Source organism: Bos indicus, chromosome 9 (genome assembly GCF_029378745.1).
Source record: "Bos indicus isolate NIAB-ARS_2022 breed Sahiwal x Tharparkar chromosome 9, NIAB-ARS_B.indTharparkar_mat_pri_1.0, whole genome shotgun sequence".
In the NCBI taxonomy this organism is placed as follows: Eukaryota; Metazoa; Chordata; class Mammalia; order Artiodactyla; family Bovidae; genus Bos; species Bos indicus.
Genome location: NC_091768.1, coordinates 73,180,274 through 73,204,896, shown reverse-complemented (window position 1 = coordinate 73,204,896; position 24,623 = coordinate 73,180,274). Strand labels below are relative to the sequence as shown.

General features: G+C 43.8%; 1 protein-coding gene across 4 annotated transcripts; it reads left to right on the top strand.

Annotated features, from left to right (window-relative positions):
- ALDH8A1 (aldehyde dehydrogenase 8 family member A1) lies at positions 1–24,623 on the top strand. Of its 4 annotated transcripts, none has more exons than XM_070796206.1 (7): positions 2–202; positions 4,749–4,905; positions 7,812–7,967; positions 9,572–9,721; positions 14,648–14,904; positions 16,860–17,021; positions 23,339–24,623. In XM_070796206.1, the coding sequence occupies exons 1-7, from the start codon at positions 65–67 to the stop codon at positions 23,789–23,791; spliced, it is 1,473 nt and encodes a 490-aa protein (XP_070652307.1). In that variant the 5' UTR covers positions 2–64; the 3' UTR covers positions 23,792–24,623. The 4 variants fall into 4 exon arrangements, with proteins under 4 accessions (XP_070652308.1, XP_070652307.1, XP_019823029.1 ...); XM_019967469.2 differs by having other exon boundaries at positions 3–202; positions 4,749–4,896; XM_070796207.1 differs by lacking the exon at positions 16,860–17,021 and having other exon boundaries at positions 1–202.

Below are 24,623 nucleotides of genomic sequence, written 5' to 3'. Positions count from 1 at the left end.
CTGGAGTCGGGGGCGGTAACTTCATCCAGCAAAGCCAAGGGGAAGGGCAGGTGAATCCTTTACTATGGCTGGAAGAGGAGGTCTTTTGATGCTGGAAAACTTCATAGGTGGAAAATTTTTACCTTGTAGCTCATACCTAGATTCCTATGATCCCTCCACAGGGGAAGTGTACTGCCATGTGCCAAACAGTGGGAAAGAAGAGGTGAGTACATTCAGCTGGAGGAGACTGAAATCTACTTAGCCTGGCAGTGACTTATGGTACTTAATTTTCGAGGAGCAAAGAGGATGGCTAAATGTTAGCCGAAGGAAGATTTTTAGTTCTAAGAAGGTTTATTTTGTAGTTGGGTGTATATGATGTATGGAACAAATCTCAGGTGATCATATGCAGAAATGACTAATAAGCTAGATAACCTCACAGGGAGCCACAACTCTCAGATATTCCTCAGTGGCTGCTAGTAAAAAGTAGTATTTGTAAGAATTATCATATTACTAAGTGTTCCCTTTCTTGATCAAGTTTGCCTGAATTTGCCACTGTATTCATGGATTTCCAGAAAACCTGTTACTTCACTAAAGTAAACAAAAATTTTAAACCCAGGGATTACTTATCCTCTAATAATTCTTCATGTCTTAAAATTATCTAATAAAGTAAAAACCGATCATTTGAACGATGAAATGCAAAATCAAATTCCTACATATTTTTGGATTTAAATTTAACATTACTTTTTCTTACTCAAAGGAAACGCACACACATTAAAACTTTTTTTCAGTGATGTAGAGTTAATATTATTCAAGAGTTTTGTAAGATATTTAAGATATATTTGATTAGTATCTTATTGCACTGAGAAAATAAGTATATTTGAGGTGATAAATGTGGCTGATGAATGTATACTCATCTAAAGCCTAATAGATTTTAATTTACTTTGTAAAGCACAAAGAACTAGATTATTTAAAAGATAAATGTAGTCTTTATATATATATTAGCAAATAAGTAGTATATGCAAGGCATTTTTTTAAAAAGGGTTAAGATATTTTTTTCTCTAAGTTAATAATATTGTAAATCTGTTTTGTATTAAAAAAAAAAAACCTTTAGACTTCTGGATTAAAGTTTGCAAATATTGACTAGTTTGTTGGTTAAACTGTAACCCACAGTTTTATCTGTTTCAAATGACCAGGGATTACATGCGGAAAATCCAGCTTTGTGTTTTCCAGTTCTCCCTGTCTGAGTCCTTTCTGAAATAAAGTTAAAAATGACAAGTACATCAAATTCAGGTGAAATCTTTTCTGCAGCTAATGACTCAGCCTTTTCAGATGAGAGAGAGGGATCAGTACACCTGCCGGTAGAGGAATGTATATTTTGGATTTCCCAGTAATCTAGCTTGCAAACATTGCATCTGATCCCACAAATCTCATGTTTTTCTGGCTTGAAGAATATGGTTGTCATGCAGGTTACAAGCCCAGTGTCCCCCAAAAGTCACTCACAAAAAGTGCTGCGATGCTGCCGATGGGGCTTGTGGTCTTTCAGCATCTGCCTTGTGCTGGGCATTCACTAAGCCATGGAGCAAAAATCATCCCAAATCAGCATTGTAACACCTGTAAATGAGACTCTATCATCATCCTTATTTTACGGGTGACAGCGTGCTTATATCAGTGATCACACGTACACACACGCAGGCACACACTTTCATAGCTTTTGCACTGTAGTGTTGCAGTCATAAGCACAGATTGGGGTTCGACTGCCTGGCTTCAAAGATCGGCAGCACCACTTACTATGTATGGTCTGAACTTAGAGCTGAACCTCCCTGTGCCTCAGTCTCTTTATCTATAAAATGGGGATAATAATAACATCTTCAGTGTTGTTCTGAAGATTAAACAGACTGACATATGTAGAGCCCTTTGTGTCTAGCATCGGTAAAAGCTTTCCAAGTAGCTTTTGCTGTTATTATTGTATATAGTGGATTAATACGTGCTCTATATTAAATAGACATAGGACGTGTGACCGAAGACAACTTAGAAAATATGACTGGACTTGAATTTTCTGCTTTTTAAAAAGATCAGAGTTTTACATGGACAATTGGAGGAAGACCAGATTTGACACTGACTTTCCTCTTGTTGGCTGGCAGTAAGGTGTCCCTGAGGCTACAGCTCCTGGTGGAGATTTGAGATTTGGTTTTTGAGGTGAAACTACCCAATTCCCAGAAATTTATAATTAAGATGAGAATCATTTTTTATACCTTTAGCTTATCTGAAAGTGACCTTGTTTACGTAAAGAAAACAGGAAGGCGTGTAGATCAGATTTGGAGTGAGAGGGCAACTGAATTGTCACATCATGTGATGCAAGAACGGCTTCCCTGGTGGCTCAGTGGTAAAGAAGGGGCCTTCCAATGCAAGAGATGTGGGTTTGGTCTCTGGGTCGGGAAGATACCCTGGAGAAGGAAATGGCAAGAAAGATGCTTGGCTGGAAGACTGTGGGAAAAGATTCTGAGACTGAGATTGGGTCCCATGGTGGAAGAAAATGTGTGATTAAAAGTGCTATGCAGGTGAGAGAGGAGAGGAGTGAGACGCAGCCTCTGGATTTGCCGTCTCTGGAAAGGGCATGGCTTAGATATTGTTTAACACATTATTGACCAGGGATTTTTACAGAACCTAATGCCTATGGCTGTGGGCTTCCCAGGCGACTCAGTGGTTAAGAATTCACCTGGCAATGCAGAAAAGGCAAGAGACACAGGTTCAAACCCTGAGTCAGGAAGATCCCCTGGAGTAGGACATGGCAACCCACTCCAGTATTCTTGCTGGAACACCCCATGGACAGAGGAGCCTGGTGGGATACAGTCCACAGGGTTGCAAAGAGTCGGACACGACTGAGCACATACAGTGCCTGTGGTTGGTGATTTGTTAGGTGAGTGAATGTTGGATCACAGGGATATTTGTCTTTTTCTTGGCCTGATATTTACATCGTCTGAATCAGAACTATATTCTGAAGAACTGTCATCTTCTGAGACAGTCAGACAAAGTAGCTGTATAAAATTCACTAAAAAACTTTTCTTCACTCAGAATTTCATGATGCATCATTTTTGAAAATTTTACAGAAATCAACTTGCGTTTATAACATACACAGGATTGGAACAAAAACCCAGGGAAGCAAAATGTGAATGATAACAACAGTCACAAGTTGTATAATGATCCCTCAATCAGTTTTAAGAGAGGAGAAAGGCAGCAGGGGTTTAGTTGCTTAGTTGTGTCCAACTCGTGTGACCCCATGGACTATGGCCTGCCAGGCACCTCTGTCCATGGAATTCTCCAGGCAAGAATACTGGAGTGGGTTGCCATTTCCTTCTCTAGGGAATCTTCCAGACCCAGGGATCGAACTCAGATCTTTTGCATCACAAATGGTCTCCTGCATTGCAGGTGGACTTTTTACTGACTGAGCCACCAGGGAAGCCCTGAAGGGGCAGAAGATGCCCTGATAATTCATTTCGCCTGCATGAACTGGCCTTGCTCATATCTTCCCATTCATTGTTTGCTTTGGATTTAACTCTAAAACCTGGTCCCCAAGCCATCTGTTCAAATTCTTCTCCAACAGAGGACCCTTCCACTGGGTGGAGCCAGGCAGAGGCAGGGACTGTGGTTATGCCATAGCAGGCCAGCTGTGGTCTTGGAAACTACAAAGACCTGGGTTTACATCCTGATTCTGCCACTTATTAGCTGTGTGACCTCTGGCAAGTTACTTGAGCTCTCTGTGCTTCAGTTTGTTCATCTGTAAAATGGGCTTAACAATACTCATGTTACAGAACTTTAAAGGGGGTTTAATGAAATAATTTGTGCAAAGCATTTAGCACCTTCCTTTATGTATAAAAAATAGTCAATACATAACTAATATGACAAGTCATTCCAAGTCAGAATGACAGTCTGGGATGTGATTTCAAACTTTTAGACTTATCAAGTATGTCAAAACTTCTTTAAGAGTTTAGGGACTCAGTACACCCTTAAGATTCCTCTCTCATATGATATTCAAAAACTTCGGTATTTTGAAATTACTGAAAACGTATACTAGCTATTGAAATAGCTTCTTTCGATTATTACCACATTCTGGATAACTTGATTGAAATGGAGAATTTGGGGTTTTTTTTGTGGTGCCCTGCTTTGCTGGTTAAGTAAACAATGCTTCATGGGCACTCAGCACTGAAGAGTGTCAAATATTTGGAAGTAGGCAGAAAAAAAGTGAGATAAATACAGACCTGGATTCTGGACGTATCTACCCTCGAGTGGTTGTTCAGTTGCTCAGACATGTTTGACTCTTTGTGACCCATGAACTGCACCATGCCAGGCTTCCCTGTCCTTCACTATCTCCTGGAGCTTTCTCAAACTCATGTCCATTGAGTTGGTAATGCCATCCAACCATCTCCTTCTCTGTCATCCCCTTCTCCTCCTGCCCTCAATCTTTCCCAGTATCAGGATCTTTTCCAATGAATCAGCTCTTCGCATCAGGTGGCCAAAGTATTGGAGCTTAAACATCAATCCTTCCAATGAATATTCAGGGTTGATTTCCTTTTGACTGGTTTGATCTCCTTGTTGTCCAGGGGGCTCTTAAGAGTCTTCTCCAGCACCACAATTTGAAAGCATCAATTCTTTGGCACTCAGCCTTCTTTAGGATCCAACTCTCACATCTGTACGTGACTACTAGAAGCTATTAGCTTCTGTTCCACAAGAGCAACAGGGTAAGGTGACCCTTTTCTGTTTGCTCCTGCAAGGTCGAAGCCGCGGTGGAGGCTGCCAGAGCAGCTTTTCCGGGCTGGTCCTCCCGGAGCCCCCAGGAGCGCTCACAGGTGCTGCAGCGGCTGGCGGACTTGCTGGAACAGTCCCTGGAGGAGCTGGCCCAGGCTGAGTCCAAGGACCAAGGTGAGAGGGGTCTGTGTCAGCCTCTTCCCTCTTTCTCCTGCCCCCTCTCTAGTGGAGCCAAGTTTAGTGCCCTGTCCTGTATGGAAATGCGCTTACTCAGATGCTGGCCATTCACACCCTCCTTCCAAGTTGTCAATTGATCTCTTGCCTCTTAATCATATGAATAGAACTCAGGACTCTTCCATCACGTGACCCCTTGTGGGCCCATCAGGCCCGCCCACCCAGTGCTTCTCTTGGCAGCGATAAAGCTTGGAAAGCCCGACCAGCCAAGGCTTCAATTGCAAGCCTCTGAAGGCTGAGGCTTGCAATTGGCCCACTTCTGCCTCATTCTGATGGTCAGAGCAAGTCAAGGCTGAACCCAAGTTCAAGAGGCAGGGAAATAAACACACTGTTGGTAGAAGGAACTACAAAGATGTTATAGCAAAGGGCATGGATTTGGGGAAAGAGGTAGAACAAGAAGGCTGAGAGTGCAGCCCTCCACCAGTTCTAAGTAGAGAGTTTCAAACCAAAAAAAAAATTTTTTGTCTCTTTTTTTTTTACTGCATTATTCATTTGTTTTTTATTATATTTTTTTAAATGGAAATATAGTTGCACTTATAATGGATAACCAACAAGGATAATGGATAACCAACAAGGACCTACTGTGTAGCACAGGGAACTCTGCTCAATGTTATGTTGCAGCCTGGATGAGAGGGGAGTTTGGAGGAGAATGGGTACATGTGTATGTACGGTCTGAATTGCTCTGCTGTGCACCTGAAACTGTCACAGCATCATCACTCGGCTTTACTCCGATGTAAAATAAAAAGCTAAAAGCAAACAAAACAAACAAAAGTTGAAGTGTAGTTGATTTAAAATTTTGTGTTGGTTCCAGGTGTACAGCACAGTGATTCAGTTATATACGTCTATATACACATTCATATAAACGTGTGACTGCTCTTCAAACTGTCTTATGTGTGTGTGTGTGTGTGTTGGTTGCTCAGTCATGTCTGACTCTTTGCAACCCCATGGACTGTTGCCTGCCATGCTCCTCTGTCCATGAAATTCTTCACTCAAGAATACTGGAGTAGGTTGCCATGCCCTCTTCCCGAACCAGGGGATCTTCCTGAACCAGGGATGGAACCCATTGCAGGCAGACTCTACCTTCTGAGCCACCAGGGACGCCTATGTATGTGTGTGTGTGTGTGTGTGTGTGTGTGTATTAGTTGTTCAGCTGCTCAGTCATGTCTGACTCCTTGCGACCCCATGAACTGCAGCATGCCAGACTTCCCTGTCCTTCACCATCTCCCGGAGCTTGCTCAAAACTCATGTCCATTGAGTTGGTGATGCCATCCAACCATCTCCTTCTCTGTGATCCCCTTCTCCTCCTGTATTTAATCTTTCCCGGCATCAGGGTCCTTTCTAAAGAGTCGACTCTTTGCATCATGTGGCAAAAGTACTGGAGCTTCAGCCTCAGCATCCGTCCTTCCAGTGAATATTCAGGACTCATTTCCTTTTGGATTGACTGATTTGATCTCCTTGCAGTCCAAGGGACTCTCAAGAGTCTGTGTGTGTGTGTGTGTGTGTGTGTGTGTGTGTGTGGTGTGTGTGTGTGTGTATATATATATATATATATGTATATATTCTTTTTCAGATTCTTTCCCTTTATAGGTTATTACAAGATATTGAGTATAGTCCCCTGTGCTCTACAGTAGGTCTTTGTTGGTGATCTGTTTTATATATAGTAGTGTGTATATGTTATCCAACCTCCTAATTTATCTCTTTCCCCTCCTTTTCCCTTTGGTAACCCAAGTTTGTTTCCTAAAAGCAAAGATAATTTGAAGGGCACACAGTCAAGTAATGTAGAAAGATTTCCAATGTCAGTCACTGTTCCACTCCCAACACAATTTCCCAATTTTTAAAACTGCTTCCCAGAAGTCATCGTAATGGAGTAAACGTCTGCAAATCTCTGTAAAGATGGTTAGGATATACGTGTATGTATATATATGTATATGTCTGCTCCTGCTGCTGCTAAGTTGCTTCAGTTGTGTTCGACTCTGCAACCCTATAGACCATAGCCCACCAGACTCCTCCGTCCATGGGATTCTCCATGCATGAATACTGGAGTAGGTTGCTGTGCCCTCCTCCAGGGGATCTTCCCAGCCCAGGGATCGAACGTGCGTCTCTTAAAGTCTCCTGCATTGGCAAGCAGGTTCTTTACCACTAGTGCCATCTGAGAAGCCCTGTATGTATGTATGTACATATGTGTATATGCATATGTGTGCTGTAAAGGGGCCTAAAGTTAGAAAGCATCTTGACCCCAAACCTTTAAGTAGAAAATGCTTCCTGACATGGCAGAGTCTCCCAGCATCACTAAAGATAACTTAGGTACAGTTCAGGTAAGTGTGTGTCTAGGAAGTGCGGGGGGCCCGTGACGGTGAGCAAGGCCCACACAGCATCCTCTGCTGGTTCCCATCAGGGTTCTGCCACATGCTCATCTTAATGGCTCCACTGTGTGCTGAGGAGTTAATTAATATCATCACATGTTTTTTGGTGATGTGCAAACACAGCTGTCTTAACACCCATTATTCCATCCCCTCTGCAGCATGTCCAAAGCTTGGTGATTCTGAATTGAAAGAGCTGGTTCGGGTGAAGCGGTAGCATCTGGAATGATGATAGCTATGAATCGTTCATTCTAATAAGCAAAGATTATTTGACTCAATTCTAACCACTTCTACTTCATCTTATAATCTCACATCTAATTATTTCAAAGTCTTATTAAACCATGATCAACACTCTCTGTAATCAAGCAATGCGCATCCCAGGCTGGAAGGAGCAGAAGCTGCTTCAGAGGGAGCTGGGATTAGTGTGCGGTAGCGTCCCCTCGAAGTTCGAGGTGAAGTACGCTGACAGTGCCTTCTGCTGTTGACTTCTTACAGGGAAAACCATAACCCTGGCGAGAACCATGGACATTCCCCGGGCTGTGCACAACTTCCGGTTCTTCGCCTCCTCCATCCTGCACCACACGTCTGAATGCACACAGATGGACCACCTGGGCTGTCTGCACTACACAGTGCGGGCCCCCGTGGGCATCGGTAGGTGCCGTGCAATGACAGCTGGGCCACAGTGGCACGTAGAGATGCTTGGTCAGCCCTGTAGAAGTGATCTAAGGGAACAGACTTTAAACAAAGAAACTTCTGCTTTATCTGAAATTTAATTGACCTTAAAAATCTAAATCTAGTTTATTTTGTTTGTGTCAAATTCCCTACTTATCCCTACATTGTTCTTGAGGAATCACAGGGAAAGGAATGACACTGAGAATAAATTCACAAACCAGGATGTTTTGTTCCTTGTAATTAAGAAAAAAAAAAAAACTTTCAGGAAAGTAGTGTGGTTAAGATCACAGTGGGGTAAACGTCACTTTTGTGTGCTTCAGTATTGTTATCTGGAAATTGGGAGAATAGTTTAATTTTGTCTATATATGTTGTATGTGAATTATATAAATTAACAGATGTAGAGCACTTAGAACAGTGCCTGGTACTGTGATAAATAAGCCTTGACTGTCTTATCTATTGATACTTATTTCTGTGGTTCCTGCATTTCAGAAATATATGCAATGACTAAAGATGTCCACTAGATGTCATTGTTTCCTCTGAGAAAAAACCATTAACTGTTAATACTAGTTCCATTTTATGATAGGATAAAGGAAGATGTTAAAGAAAAGAAAATGGACATTTTGCCACTTTGATTATCTGAACCCTTCAGAAATAACATTTTCAAGGCAGTATAATAAAACTTTAGTCTCCAAGAAGTATACTAACACACTATGCTGCAAAAATATTCTCTTAACTCCCTGAAGAGCAGATTTTTCAGTGGGAAATTTAATAATATATAAAGCATATTTACTTTCATAGCTCAGGTTTGAGGGTAGAGTATAAAATAAAGTGACTCCATTTACTTATTCATAACATGGGTTTTATTTTTATGCGTTTTGTGGTCTGAAATCTGGATGGCTTCTTACATTAAGACACATTCTAAATGTTATAGATGTTACTTAGCCAGCAAACCTATCTGATTAGGATACAGGTGAGAACCTAGAGATAATTTATTTATTAAAAAATTCCCTGGGTTGGCTAAAATGGATTTCACATCTCAGAACCTATTTGCTCTTATTTATTACAAATGTGAACGATTTAAGATCTTATGTCTCAATCCACAGCTAATTAGAAAAACAGGTGGAAAAATTTAGAAGAAACAGTACCTAGACCATTTAAAGATAAAAAAGATTGTTGAGACAGTGCAAAGATCAGTCTACAAACCTCAAAACTGATCACATTCTGAGACTGTTTAGGGAGAGGTGACAGCATTTTAGCCCTGGTACTTATACTGTTCTTGTTCATAAATATAATTGAAAGTCATCAAGAAAAGAGTAAGCTGTATTGACTATAGTTTTAAAGGTATGGCTGCTTGTAATATATTTTAGACTTATTTCTCTGAAATTCTACAGAAATTCTGCAAAAGATTGGAGATTCTTTGTGGAATTTTTTGAAACATTGAATTTCCACAAACGATTGCGATTTTGGAAGAGCAATCTGACATTTGGTGTAGCACGAAGGAGTTTTCATTAGTAAAGCATGTCTGGCCCATCTGCTTTGAAGGGTATGTCATTGCTGGCAATGCTTCTGTTCTCCTCTGTTAGCTGCTCTGATCAGTCCCTGGAATCTGCCCCTCTATCTGCTGACCTGGAAGATCGCGCCAGCGATCGCTGCTGGCAACACAGTGATAGCTAAGCCCAGCGAGCTGACTTCCGTGACCGCGTGGATGATGTGCAGACTCCTGGAGAAAGCAGGTAATCAGTGTTAGGGTGTCAGAGGAGAGGCACATGACTGGCTTTGGAGATGTATGTTTTGTAGGCTTCAGCCACTGTAGGGTCACTGACATTTTTAAAATAATGAAAAAAAATTTTTATTGGAGTATAGTTGCTTTACAATGTTATGTTAGTTTCTACTGTACAGAAAAGTGAATCAGATGTGCATATACATACATGTCCTCTTTTTTAGAGTTTCTTCCCACTTAGGTCACCACAGAGCATTGAGTAGAGCTCCTTGTGCTGAGGTTTTCATTATTATCTGTTTTATACATAGTAGTGTATATACTGGAGAAGGAAATGGCAACACTTTCCAGTTTTTGTACCTGGAGAATCCCCATGGACCGAGGAGCCTGGCAGGCTTCAGTCCACGGGGTCACAAAGAGTCAGACGTGACTGAGTGTATATATGTCAATCCCAATCTCCTAATTTATCCCACCCTCCCTTTCCCCTCTTGGTGTCCATACATTTGTTCTCCATGTCTGGGGCCACTGACATCTGAAAAGTTATTTTGAATAGAAATCTGCTTGGCAGATCCCAGGGACATCTTTGGTTATTTGTCTTCTTTAACCTTTTCTGAGAAATACACTCTTCTGAGCAGATCCACGGGCTTTGCTCCCACTGCTTCCTTTAACCTTGCCCAGAACGCACTGCTGTCGGACAGTCCTCCCTGCGGGGCTCCATGGACAGCAGCCAGAGCAAAGGACAGCGGCACAGAGGCTGGCTACAAGAGCCTGACCAAATCCGACACCAGCCTTCCCCAGACAGTGTCTCCAATCATCAATTTAAATCCTGCATTGGCACCACGAGTGGATCTTGATGAAAAGAAAATATTACTAGATACCACTCTGATTTGCATAGGAACAGAATGCCTGAGACAAATAGCCCATTTTCAAGACAATTGAATAGACACCCCTTAGTTTTTCCTGCACGGGAACCCACTGCCGTGTGGATGATGATGCACTGTGGCTCCTTGTCTTTCTCTTGCTGATGGTTTAATGGCCACGTGTGTTCCTGGCTTCATTCCAGAGTGTTGAGCCGACACCGTGCCAGGGTTGGAAGGTCACAGGCAGGAGGCTTTAGCTTGTAACCCACAAGGAAGCCCCTCACTGTGAGGCCCTGAGCTCATGTCTCTGGGTTGGAATGACCCGCAGGTGGGCTGAGGGAACAGGCTGTCTTTCGGGCCCTGTCAGTCTCTGCTGTGCTCGCTTCCTTCCAGCCCCCAGAGAAGGTGCTTCCCCGCTCATTCACGACCAAAGAGGGGGCGGTTGCTGAAAGCCTGTCTCTCTCTCCTAAACACCTTTTCTCTCAAAGCAAAAACATACATGTTGGCTTCCAGCATAGCTGAGCCAGTTCCTTACTCCAGGGTATAGATGACAAGTTAAGTGGCGCTTGTTTAGGGAAGCACATGGGGCCTTGTGACCCTGGTTTATTTCCCTCGTATCCTATGGAGGAAAGAGGTTACCCAGGCTAGGTCTCGGGGTTGACGTCAATGGCTGCTCTGGACCTCTGGAAACATCCTTACCAAACTGGTAAGGATGAAGCGGACATCCTTACCTTCTTTGCATCCCAGAATGTGTCATCCTTTCCTTACAAAGGTGACCGTGTTCTATCCCTTTCTTTGCAAAACTGAGTCTCTAGTATCTGCAAAGGTCCAAGGGGTTTCTTCCCTGTCTCTTGCCTGCTGGTTCTTTGGTGTGAGACAAAAGGGGGGCCTCTGCTCTGCTTCATCCTGTGTTGGGAGGATGCATGAGAAGGTGGGGAGGGACCACAGGGCCACATCCTAGACACCTCCCTGTCCTAAAATCAGCTACGTCTTGATCTATGAGGATTGTTCTTGTCTAACCACCCTCCCCTTTCAAATAACCCAGAACCCAGTCTGCATGAGAGTTTAATGTTTCCATTTATTTGTGCAGCACTGCACCTTATTCCTATGGGTAAATAAACCTGTTATACCAAGATGGTCCTTCCCTCCCTCCCACTCTGGGCTGGTTTTGCCAAACTCTCCTCCTCTAACAAACACTGAGAGTGTGATGATCCAATCACACCTGATATGAGCCCTCAGTTTCTCCACTGGGATAGGGGTGTCAATCTCATCTACTTATTTCTGTTTAGAGCACTCTAAGAGAAACTTCCAACTGTGTAAGAAAGCTAAAACCACCTGCTAATACAGTCTGGATATTGCAAGATCTAGCTCCTCTAGTCCTGAGTGTTCAAACAGACTTGGAAGATGAACTTCCTTTGAAATAAAAAATCATTTAAGATGTTTTGAAGTACCCCATGAATACCTCTTTGCAAATCTTAGAATATTTGTTTTTGTCTTGGGTGCACCAAATGTTTGCCCTTATTCTTGAAGTGGCCACTGGTGGTAGATTTCTGGCCCTTCCTATTAATTTTTGTTCTGCTCTATTTAAGCTTAAAATTTTCCTTATCACCATCCAGCCATATCCTGGCACTGGCAGGCCTCCCTTCGCTTCGCTGTCTCTTAGCCACCTACACTGAGTTTTAGTGAATTGTTATTTGCCAATTAAACTGTCTTTCCTCTCTTATAACCAGAATCTCTTAAGGGTAAAGGGTGAATGTCTCTAGAAAAATTTCATTAATGTCTGGATCAAATGGCAAAATGGTTTTGAGAAATACAAGCCACTAGATACATAACTCAATTTATTAGCATTGGAGTTCAAGGAAATGTAATCAAAATGTAAATTCCGTTGAGTAGAAGGCACTCTGCCTGCTGAAATGAGCTCATTTTCCTGTAATGATAAATATGTGGTATTTCTGTTTTTTCTCACCCTTTTAAAAAAATGCTAAAATAAGCATTAGAAGTGATTTGAGCCATTTTTTTTTTGCCTTCAGGATTCACAAAGTCCAACAGTCCACATTCTCTGGCTCTCAACTCTCCATCTGAATACCGGGCAAATATCCACAAGCTCGCTAGTGATGGAGATGCAGGACTCATGAGAACGTGAATGACGGGAAACTTTGTCCTTGTTTTCCCCTATCATCAGCTGGCAGGACCTCTCCCTCAAACCTCCTCTTTGGCCCAACCCATGGCCCAGCTGCTCTCATATGGTGTCTGTGAGCCAGGATACACTTGAGCTGGATTTCAAAGAAGTATGCAGGCTGAATGCGGAGGTGGGGCCATTAGAGGGAGACTCTGCCAGATCCCTGTCTCTTTAGGGGCTCATCTGGATAGGGCCTCAAGGTGATATGGTGAAGGCTGTGCTCTGTGGGAAGGGGTTCTTGATGGTCATGGATCATCAGTGAGAACTTATCATGTATACCTTAAGAGCATGTTCTTGAAGAGATGATTTTAATCCAAGAGAGTATGTGTAAGTCGGAGCAAGGGAATGATGATAGGAGCGAGAGAGTAGTTACCTTACAAAAGAGCATTTCTGCATCTCCTGTTGTTCAAACCTGCAAACACAGGGAATATACTCAGCTACCTCCAGGCAAACCCTAAGAGTTTCCTGGACACAATCGAATGCACGTAGATTTTTTTTTCTCAACACTTAAATCTTCCGGAAATCAAGAACATTTTCTGAATTGGATACTGTACACATTCATGCATTCATTGACTTAATAGTTACTTACTAACCAACACCTAGTTTTGCCTTTTATTGGTTGTTATTTAACCCTGGGATTAAACCTGGGTCTCTTACGTCTCCTGCATTGGCAGGTGGGTTCTTTACAACCAGCACCGCTTGGGAAGCTCTTATTTAACCTCACTTTGCCTCAGTAGTCTCATGAGTGATGTGAGGATATTAATATGATGTACCATGCGGAGCTATTGGGAGATCTAAAGGGTGTAACCTACTTATAGTTACAGTTGATTCACAGTGAGCACCCAATAAATGTGAGCATTTACTGGTATTATCTCTTTACATTTTTATTTTTATTATTAGTAAAATTATTTTAATAACATATATAAGTAGCATTATATCTTCTTTTCTCATTGATCTGTTTTAAATGTGATGCATTAAAAATATTTTTCTAGGGATTTCCCTGGCGGTCTGGTGGTTAAGGCCCTGCATTTCAAATGTAGTGGGTGCCAAGTTCGATCCCTGTTTGGGGAGCTAAGATCCCATATACCGACAGCATGGCCAAAAAAAGATTGTTTTTAAATTGAGTATTTATTCTATCTGGCAAAGTAGGCCATGGCACAGGGGATACAACAGAGGGCAAAACGCAGACCCGTGTCTGCTCTTGGCTGGTGCCCCTTCTGGTGGTGGATGCGTAGTGAACAGGTAAATCCATAAAACACAGTGAATACGTGCAGGTATAGGGCAGTAAGTTTTTGTAACAGAAAAGCCTGGAGCACCTACGTGGGGGTGTTCTTGGACACTCAGTCTTAGAGGGTGATGGTGCATCCAGATCACGGGGAACAGGACCTTCATCTCAAAAGTCACCTTCCCCGGGGGACCCTCCGTCTCTCTCCTAGGGAGGTAGCTGCTCTCTTCTCTGGCTTCTGCAGTGTGGATGCTCCCTGAACTTAACCTTTGCTGTCCTCTCTCACAGGGCCTGACCTGCCTGAGGGTATCTCTGCATCCTCAGCCCCTGAGGCTTAGTCAATACTCTGGAATGAATTACATAGGACATTTAACCCTGCATTTCCTAGGGCAAAGCACCCAGAGAAATTCCACCTGGGGCATAATACAGGCAGAGATGATGCTGTTTTGCTATCGTCTCTGTTTTGCTATTGACTAGAGACAACCATTAACGTCCCTTCTCACCCCCATTCAAGCTACAGAAATGAACACAACATTGACAGCAATCATTTTGCCAAAAAAACCCCAAAACACACCCCCCAAACAAACAAACAAACACTGTGAAGGAGAATCTCTGTGTAACCTGAAGCCCTTGACACGCTGAGAAGAATGGCTGTAACCGGTACTGCTTCCCATCCAGGTGTTCCCCCAGGTGTGGTAAATATTGTGTTTGGAACGGGGCCCAGGGTAGGCGAGGCCCTGGTGTCCCACCCAGAGGTGCCCCTCATCTCCTTCACTGGGAGCCAGCCCACTGCCGAGCGCATCACGCAGCTGAGCGCCCCCCACTGCAAGAAGCTCTCGCTGGAGCTGGGGGGCAAGAATCCTGCCGTCATCTTTGAAGATGCCAACCTGGCCGAGTGCATTCCGACAACTGTCAGGTCCAGCTTTGCCAACCAGGTATGTCCTCTGTTTTTCTCCCCCTTTGTTTTTTCGCTTGTTTTTTAACTCAGCAGGCTTGTCAAACAGCATCTGTTGTATCACAATGAAAACCAGGGTGCGTAGGTCAATGCAGGGCTATTTCAGTGAGAGGAGAATGGTTACACTGTGTTACTCTTTTGACTATCTCTTCAATCTTATTGTCACTTGGTGGCATTGTGGCATCACAGCTCCTGTTTAGCAAGCTCTTCTTCTCCAGTTGTTCAGTTGCTCAGTCAGGTCCCACTCTTTGTGACCCCATGGACTTCCCTGTCCTTTACTCTCTCCTGGAGTTTGCTCAAACTCACGTCCATTGAGTAGGTGATGCCCTCCAACCCTCTCATCCTCTGTCACCCTCTTCTCCTCTTGCGCTCAGAACTTTTATGGGGGACCAGCCATGGGCCAAATGATTGCTTTCTAGCTTCTCCATTCCTCTGTTTATACTTTTCCCAGTCTTTTCTTGCTGTCCAAGAGTCCTATCTCTTGGAAAGCTTATTCTCTGCCCTCACCCAAAAGCACCTCAAATGCATTCACACACTTAGAAATAAATATTTGAATCAGTCTCAAGTGAGTTTCTTACCTTAAAATCATGGAGGAGCCTCAAGCAACTTTGTATTTCCTGATCATTGGAAGAATTGTGAAGATCCAATATCAATGTGATGAAAATATATGTTTATGTGTACAGGTGCAATCATATATACACAATGTTGACAAGTCCACAGTGTGGTTTGTAAACTATTACATGTTATGCTCAAATAATAGTAAGGATGGCTTTTCACTCAGAAACCTTTTAGTGCCTCTCCCGGGAGCACCCAGTGTCTCTGTTTGGATGTCCAGTATCATCTGAAACTTCACCTGAACAAAGCAGAACTTATGATTTCCCTCCTTTCCCTGCACCATCTCTGCTCTCCCTGCCTCGTGTTTTCCTTTCTGAAGAAAAGACTACCATCCACTGTGTGCTTGGGCCAAAAATCTGGGACTCATCCTTGTTCTAACCTGCTCTTTTCCTTCCACCTCACTTATCCACCAATAGGTCCTATTGGTTCTATCTTTAAGGTATATCCGGAATCTTCTTGGGAGCACCTTTGCCAGTTTCTTTACCCTTTTGGAGTCCCCTTGCCCCTTTAAGAATCTGTTGACCTCAGTGGATTCCTTTTACGTCTCTCATCTCTGTTCCACCTGGTCCAAGGTACCTCCCCTTACCGGGTGTCTGAAAAGCTCTCCTAACCCACTCTCATTCTCTCCAATTCTATTCTCCACACAGCTGCCAGAATGATCATTTAAAAATGTAAATCCTGACCACATCTTCTTGCTGCTTAAAGCTGTCCATGATCCTTTCATGATACTGGGGATAAAATGCAAGCTCCTTGTGAGCCTGTGAACCTATAAGATTCTGCATGATGTTGCCTCACTCCTCACCTCCTGCCTTTGTCTCTATGTTGCTCTGACCCCCATTCCTGCCTCCACTCCCCCACCCCCTTCAGCCCCATTCACCTTCCTCGCTTTCCTCACACACTCCAAGCTCATTTCTCACTTACTGCTGAGAATTCTGTACCTCTATCCATCTGGCTCCTTCACATCAGTCAAGGGTCAATTCAAACATTTCCTGTTCACTAGTGTCATGCAGGACTCCCTTTAATAAAAGGGAGTAAAAGTTCTCCCTCCCCACGAGTTTCTACTCTTATCCTCAGCTTAGTTTTCTTGTATTGTTTTGGTCATGGCCTGAAGTTGTGTTATTTACTGAGCATTATTGCGTTATTGCCTGTCTTCCCACAAGACAATGTATTCCAGACGGTGGGACTTTGTCTGGTTGACTGCTGTTCCCTATTGTCTAGACCAGTGCTGGATATGTGACAGGCACTCAGAGGTGCGGGGCGATCTGTCCATGCAGTGGAGCCCCCTGTCTTGTCCTTGTCTTCATGAGTCATTCTTGGCAGGGTGAAATCTGCCTCTGTACCAGCAGAATCTTTGTCCAGAGGAGCATCTATAGTGAATTTTTAAAGAGGTTTGTAGAGGCGGCCAGAATGTGGAAAGTTGGTATTCCTTCTGATCCATCGGCTGACATGGGCGCTCTGATCAGTAAAGCTCATCTGGAGAAAGTAAGTAAAACCCTCTGTGTAAGTTTCAGAAAGAATTCTTAAAAAAAATTTTTTTTTTTAAATTTTGTATTGGGGTGTAGTCACTTGACAATGTTGTGACAGTTTCAGGTGAACTGCAAAGTGACTCAGCCATACATATACATGTATCATTCTCCCCCAAATGCATTCCCATCCAGGCTGCCATATGACATTGAGCAGAGTTCCCTGTGCTATACAGAAGGGCCTTGTTAGTTTTCCATTTTAAATATACCCATGTTCCATGTACTATGCGGGGTTTCCCTGGTGGTTCAGATGGTAAGGAATCTGCCTGCAATGTCGGGGGGCCCAGGTTTGATCCCTGGATCAGGAAGATCTCCTGGAGGAGAAAATGGCAACCCATTACAGTATTCTTGCCTGAAAAATCCCATGGACAGAGAAGCCTGGCAGGCTATAGTCCCTGGGGTAGCCACAGAGGGTTGGCCATCTATACAGCAGGTCCTTGATGATTATCCATTTTAAATACAGCAGAGTGTACATGCCCATCCCAAACTCCCTAGCTATCCCTTTCCCTGGTCCTTCCCTTGGCAACCGTAAATTTGTCCTCTTAAATCTGTGAGTCCAGAAAGAATTCTTATGGAGAGAGAAACTCAGTGCCAAGGCATAGCACCATCTTTGAAATACTGTTAAATTACTACCCTATTCTTTTGTTAAAAATTATGATCTGTGGGAAATTGTCTCCAGGTCCCAAGTCTGAAAACGTTAAAGATAGATACACAAATGTAGTCAAGTTAAAGCAGCACCTACATGACGTAAATAAACTTGGGAAGTCAGCATGGAGTCTGGCTTCCATAGAGCCAGTCAGAGTGAGGAAAGCAAATTTCAAAGCATAAAGGTCAGCTGACGAGAGTGTTGTGGGCTGAGGGTGGCAGGGATTTCCACAGGTAAATGTTCCCAGTCAGTTCTCAGGCAGTGAGGTTCTGCCTCTGGGTGATAGCAAACAGGGTTTCTGGAAGTGCGCATCCAGTCTGAACAATGTGGACTTTAGCTGGTGGGGTGAATTGTGGGGTCTTCGTGGGAAAAGCTATTGAAGAAGATGTTCTCGGGTGCTTTGTGGAATTTGGGTCTTTAAGATCATTTTCATTTCCTGATAAAACTCCCACAATAAGTCATAGAATTTTGGAGTTAAAAGATCTCATTTTGAGCTATGGTAACTAAGACCAAGCAAGGGTAATGGTAGTACGCCCCCATGGGTTAACCAGTGAGGGACAGAGCCTTTACGTAGATTCAGCAGACTTGCTACATTTGAACTTTGACTTTCACTATACTGTGAAGCACAGATTCCCACAGGTAGGAACATGTAGCATCAGTCTTCCCAGTCTCTTCTTATTTCTTTTCTTTTCTCAGTAAAATAGGAAGCAAAGTGAGGAGGGGAGATGGTGTTGAAGGTTTCAAGGAGGAGGAAAAGTTCTGAGATAGTCTTCAAGGCGATCAGGAGAGAGAGAAATGGACTTGAAGTGACAGTATTGTCAGCGGGGCAGCTCCAAGGGCTCCCCCCGGAGCTGTGATCACTTGTGGTCACACTAACAAAGCATATGGTCATTGATTTAAAGTGAGGCGAGCCAGCATGGCTGTGTCTTCCTCCAGTCAGATTCACCTGCATAATTGCAGGCACATAGGGTCCCCCCTGGGGGACCCACAGCTGTAGATGTTCCCATCTTGTAAAGCAAGGCGTCACCTGGTGTAAGAGGCTCCCTGGTTCTCTCTCATCTGACTGTTCTGAATTCAGGGATCCATGCTGTAAACCCACGCATGCAAATAAGTGGCGAAAAATAACTTTTGCCTCTTTCCGAATGCTTCCTGTGGAGAAAAGTTACCTTTCCAGGAGCATCTTTCATTAAGCTCAGGCCAAGTGAAATTAAAAGACGCTTGCTCCTTGGAAAAGAAGTTATGACCACCTCAACAGCATATTAAAAAGCAGAGACATTACTTTGCCAACAAAAGTCCATCTAGTCAAAGCTTTGGTTTTTTCAGTAGTCATGTATGGATGTGAGAGTTGGACTATCAAGAAAGCTGAGCACTGAAGAATCGATGCTTTTGAACTGTGGTGTTGGAGAAGACTCTTGAGAGTCCCTTGGACTGCAAGGAGATCCAACCCGTTCATCCTAAAGGAAGTCAGTCCTGAATATTCATTGGAAGGACTGATGTTGAAGCTGAAATTCCAATACTTTGGCCATCTGCTGTGAAGAACTGACTCATTTGAAAAGACCCTGATTCTGGGAATGATTGAAGGTGGGAGGAGAAGGGGATGACAGAGGATGAGATGGCTGGATGGCATCACTGACTCAATGGACATGAGTTTGAGTAAGCTCTGGGAGTTGGTGATGGACAGGGAGGCCTGGCGTGCTGCAGTTCATGGGGTCGCAAAGGGTTGGACACAACTGAGTGACTGAACTGAACTAAACTGATGTGCTGTCTGTGTTTAGTCGCTCAGTCGTGTCTGACTCTTTGCACCTCCATGGACCACCAGGAGGTAGCCACCAGGTTCCTCTGTCCATGGGATTCTCCAGGCAGGTATACTCGAGTGGGTTGCCATGCCCTCCTCCAGGGGATCTTCCCAACCTGGAGATCGAACCCAGGTCTTCCACATTGCAGGTGGATTCTTTACTGTCTGAGCCACCAGGGAAGCTCAGGCCACGGGACCATCTAAGGTCCCCTGTGCAGTTCACCAACTCGCCGGAGACTCAAAGCTCTCTTCATCAATGCAGCAGAGAAACTTTTTCTGTCCTAGGCACTGTCATATCATTAAGTTCTCCAGTGAGGGGAGGTATGTCAGTGAAGCAAATCAAAGTATTTGACTTTCCTGTAGCAGTTGAATGATGTGTAGCCCCTCTATGTGTGTGCATGTGCACGCATGCATGCACACACACACAACTGTCTTTTGTGTGTGAGAGAAACCGACACCATTTACAGACTCCTATCGGTAGTTATGACTTTTCTTGGTCATATTCTGATTATTTCTCCCTTTTGCCCTATATCGTGAACTCGGACCAAATACAGACTTGCTGGGTTTCCCGTATTGTAGGTCCTGGGAGCGTTAATGCAATATTTGTGATGCTCAGCATATTCCTCCTGGCTCAAAGGGTCCCGTCCTCTCTTTAGCCCCCCACCCCCCTGCACCCTCCTGAACTCCACCACAGGCTCTCCTCTGCTCTCCAACAACAAGCAGCCTCAGGCTGTGTAAGCTACTCTACCCCATGTGGGCAACAGGACCTTTGTCTACTGAGCCCTAGTTCCATTCAGAGGAGAAGAGTAAACAAAGCCAGCTTCTGACCCTGTTGTTGTGCTGTTCAGTCACTCAGTCATGTGTCTGACTCTTTGCGACCTCATGGACTGCAGCACGCCAGGCTTCCCTGTCCTCCACCATCTCCTGGAGTTTGCTCAGACTCATGTCCATTGAGTCAGTGATGCCATCCAACCATCTCATCCCATTTCCCCCTTCTCCTCCTGCCCTCAGTCTTTCCCAGCTTCAGAGTCTTGACCCTGTGGTGCCCTTTAGATGATGCCTCATGATGACAAGACAGTCAAGAGGAGGCCACTTAAAGTCTGGTTGTGCTAAGCTCAAACACACTGCCCTTTTAAAACATCCATCTTGAAAAGAGGGTACCTCATGGGGTTGCAAAGAATCGGACATGACTGAGTGACTGCACACACACACACACCTCAAAAAGTTCTGAGGTTCTACTAGAAGATGTTGCAGTGTTAAAAAATTTTTTTCACAGTTAAGAACTTAAAAATAGTATTTATCATCAGCCATTTATTTTTGTATTTTAGGGAAGAACAGTACAGATGGTATTTCCATTATTCTAATGCACACAGAAGTGCAGGTAGCTGTGGGGTTCCCCTTGTTTTGTGGTTCCATGCGCAGATCTCTCAGCTTGGCTCGTAGTCACCCCAACACACACTGAAAGTCTCAGAACCATCCTGCTGAGGTTCAGAGGGTCCCTGGACACCTGCCATCCTCACTACTCTGCCCAGAGCATGTGTGCCTGGATGCCAGGAGTCGCAGCTTTACCTTCTGGGTCTCTCACCCCATGAGCCCCTGGAGGGGGGCTTTGCCAGCTTAAGTCTTGTGAGTGGACCCTGTGCGTCTCTGCCCATTGAGAGGGAGCCAGTGGAAACAGCTCGGGAAGCACATATGTGTCTTTTTCAGGCTGCGATTCTTCTCAGTTCAGTCTGCCAAACCTTAGTCTGGGATCAAGGAGGCAGCAGACACGCTCCACTGGTGGTCGTGTTTCCTCACCTTTCACCAGGAAGCTGTGGGGCTGCGTGTCAAGGAGAGGCTGGCTGCCATCTTGGCGTTCCGACCCTCCTCTTCTGCAGTGGGTCTCTGACATCTCCAAACCAACTTAGCCAGGGGGTCTTTGTGTCCATCCTACTTCTGTGGGATTGTCACAACAGATGGAGATGCGGTGACAGAAGAAGCCAACTGGAGCGTGTGACGGATGCTCTGTAACGGCAAAGGGCTCCTGGGTGCAGGCGTGGAGTCCCAGGTTCCTGGTGACGGCAGGGGAGGCACGGGAACGGCAGGTGATGTTATCCTCAGGGGATGCAGAAATGTCTCCCTTGTCTCTTTCACAGGGTTGCCTTTTTTTTTTTTTTTTTTACTCTCTGGAATCCTCACCTACATGACTGTCTGGAGAATCTGGCTCTAGGCCAGCCTACCAAAGATGCAAGTAACTGGAGAGAGAGAATGCTGGATGTTGACAGTGAGTCTGGAGGAAGCACAGAGGAAGTTCATGGGTTTATCCCCCAGTAAGGCCAAGCTTTGGGTCTAACTAAGGTCCACTCTTTTATTATTTTTTTTAAACCAAAAACATTTTGTATTGAGGTATAGCCAATTAGCAACGTTGTGACAGTTTCAGGTGAACAGTGAAGGGACTCAGTTATACATATACATCATTCTCCCCCAAATCCAGCTTCCTGTCCTCCTTTGTCAGTTAAGAAAACTGGCATACAGAGTAGGGGACATCCTTCAAGTCTCACAGCTTGCGAATGTCAGATTATGCATTATACTGTCATCATCACCATCAACATGAGCAGCAGCATCTGACCCTCAGAAGTTTTGCTATGTGTCAGGTGTCACGCTAAGGACTTTACATATATTATCTTATTTAGTCTTTGCAAGAACCTATGAAAGAGGTGGCACAGTCAATCCCATTTTTCTGACAAGGAAACCGAGGCCTAGAGCATTTGAATCCCTCAGCTGGTAAGGACCTGAGATCGGAGCTCTACTGGACTCCTAAGCCCGCTCTTCCAACCTCCAGGCTTTGACTTTTATGTCCAAAATTACCAAGTGCTGACGATTCTCTGCTCTCTCCTCTCAAGGAAAGGTCTTAGAGGAATAGTTCATTCCATTTTGTATCACCTTTATCAGTCACAAGGTTGTTAGGAGTGTAGATATCATTGTGTCATCTAGGGATATTTTCTCTAGAAAAGAAGTTCAGTTTCGTGTGAGTCACCTTATATGCTAAATTAGATGAATTCACAATTTGAAAACCGACACTTCCCTTCACATTTTATTATCCTAAAAGCTTCGAAGAGAGAATTGGGTAATTTTGCTTAGACACGATCATCTGAAGGCAGAGCGCTTCTTGCACTGTTTGAATGGCTGCTGAAAGTCCTGGCTCTGCATCCAGCCGGGCCTCTGGAGACTCACCTGCACACACCCTGTTCACACAGAACGCTGCCTCTTGGCATCTTTTAATTAATGTGAGTGTGCTGCTTCAATAGGGGCAAGAGAGCAGGAGAAAGAGAATTCTATCTTTATTGTTTATCAGCCATATGAACTATGTACCCTTTCGGAGATTCACTTATGTCATCAGCAAATAGAGAACAGTAATATGTAGCTAATAGAGTTTTGAGAGAATTATGTGAGAATGTGTTAAAAGCACTTATCCACATGCCTGGCTCTTAGACCTTAAATAAACAACTCTCCTTTTCTTACCTGTGAGGGCTGACTGGCCAGATGATGGTTACAGCATGTCTGCCTTCAGGCTTAGCAGCTGAGTGAAAATACAATCAACCTTAGATGTTATGGGGGGAATAACCTTATATATCTTTCCTGTGTGTGCATGCTCAGTTGTGTCCGACTCTTTGCCCCGCCATGGACTCTAGCCTGCCAGGCTCCTTCATCCATGGGATTCTCCAACAAGAATACTGGAGTGGGTTGCCATTTCCTACTCCAATATGTCTTTCCTAGGTGCTTGAAAAATATTGAATTTTCTCTGTGCTATGTGAAGACAAATGATAAGTTGTTACTATGTTTTTTCTCTGCCCAGGTCAGAAGTTACATCAAGAAAGCTCGCATGGAAGGGGCCCAAATTCTGTGTGGTGAGGGAGTGGATAAGTTGAACCTTCCCCCCAGGAATCAGGCAGGGTACTTCATGCTTCCCACGGTGATAACAGATGTTAAGGATGAGTCCTGCTGCATGAAGGAAGAGATATTTGGTCCAGTGACGTGTGTCGTCCCCTTTGATAGTGAAGAGGAAGTGATTCAAAGAGCCAACAATGTTAAATATGGACTGGCTGCTACCGTGTGGTCAGGCAACGTGGGGCGTGTCCACCGGGTGGCCAAGAAGTTACAGTCAGGCTTGGTCTGGACCAACTGCTGGCTTATTAGAGAGCTGAACCTACCTTTCGGGGGGATGAAGAGTTCTGGGGTGGGCAGAGAAGGAGCCAAAGACTCTTACGAATTCTTCACTGAAGTCAAAACCATCACTGTTAAACACTGACCTCGGCCAGTACAGAAGCTGATGCCTGGCTGCAGAGAATCTGTCGTCCAGTGTGGTGAAAAGAAATCCCTGAATAAATTTCAGCCAAGTCTTGACTCAGCAGAAGATTCTCTCTATAGCTTATCCTCTGTACTCAGTATTTTTACCGACTGGTGAAAAGATGCTTGCTCTTTTCAGTGAGGGGTCAAAGAAGAGATCTCTGAGTAGGAAGGCATGCAAAGGAAGCCACAGAAACATTGGGCTCCTCCTAGGCTGTGTTTTTATTGTATTTTTTCATCATTTTGATTCAATTCTTAAAAATTCACAGATAATTAGTTTCTTTTTTTCACTTGCAAGTATATGGTAAAAAAAAAAATCTACAAAGCCAAAGAGAAACACATCACCATAATCTCTAACTTTGGGGAGTCTGCAGAAATGGTCTCTCCATCCATCAACCACTGGCATGGCTCATTAGTAATCGACTGTACCTCATTATGCAAGGGTGCTTTGCATGTTGATGATGTAATTTATGTGGGATTTGTCAGAGTAACTGTATATGGTAGGTCCTACTAAATATATCTTTATGAGGACAAAGAAAAATGAAGTAATGACTACTTTTGGAAGAAACTCAGAACAAGGAGTTTGATATTTTCCTACTATGGAGTCTAATCAATTCCAATTCAAAGTGTATGTATCTCAGGAGACTTAAAATTTTCGAATATTGTATGGCTGAGTCTCTTTGCTGTCTACCTATAGCTATCACAGAATTGTTAACTATACTCTAGTATAAAATAAAAAGTTTAAAAACTTTACTAGTCTTAAAGGAAACAATAAATGTTAATTTTAGCAAGCA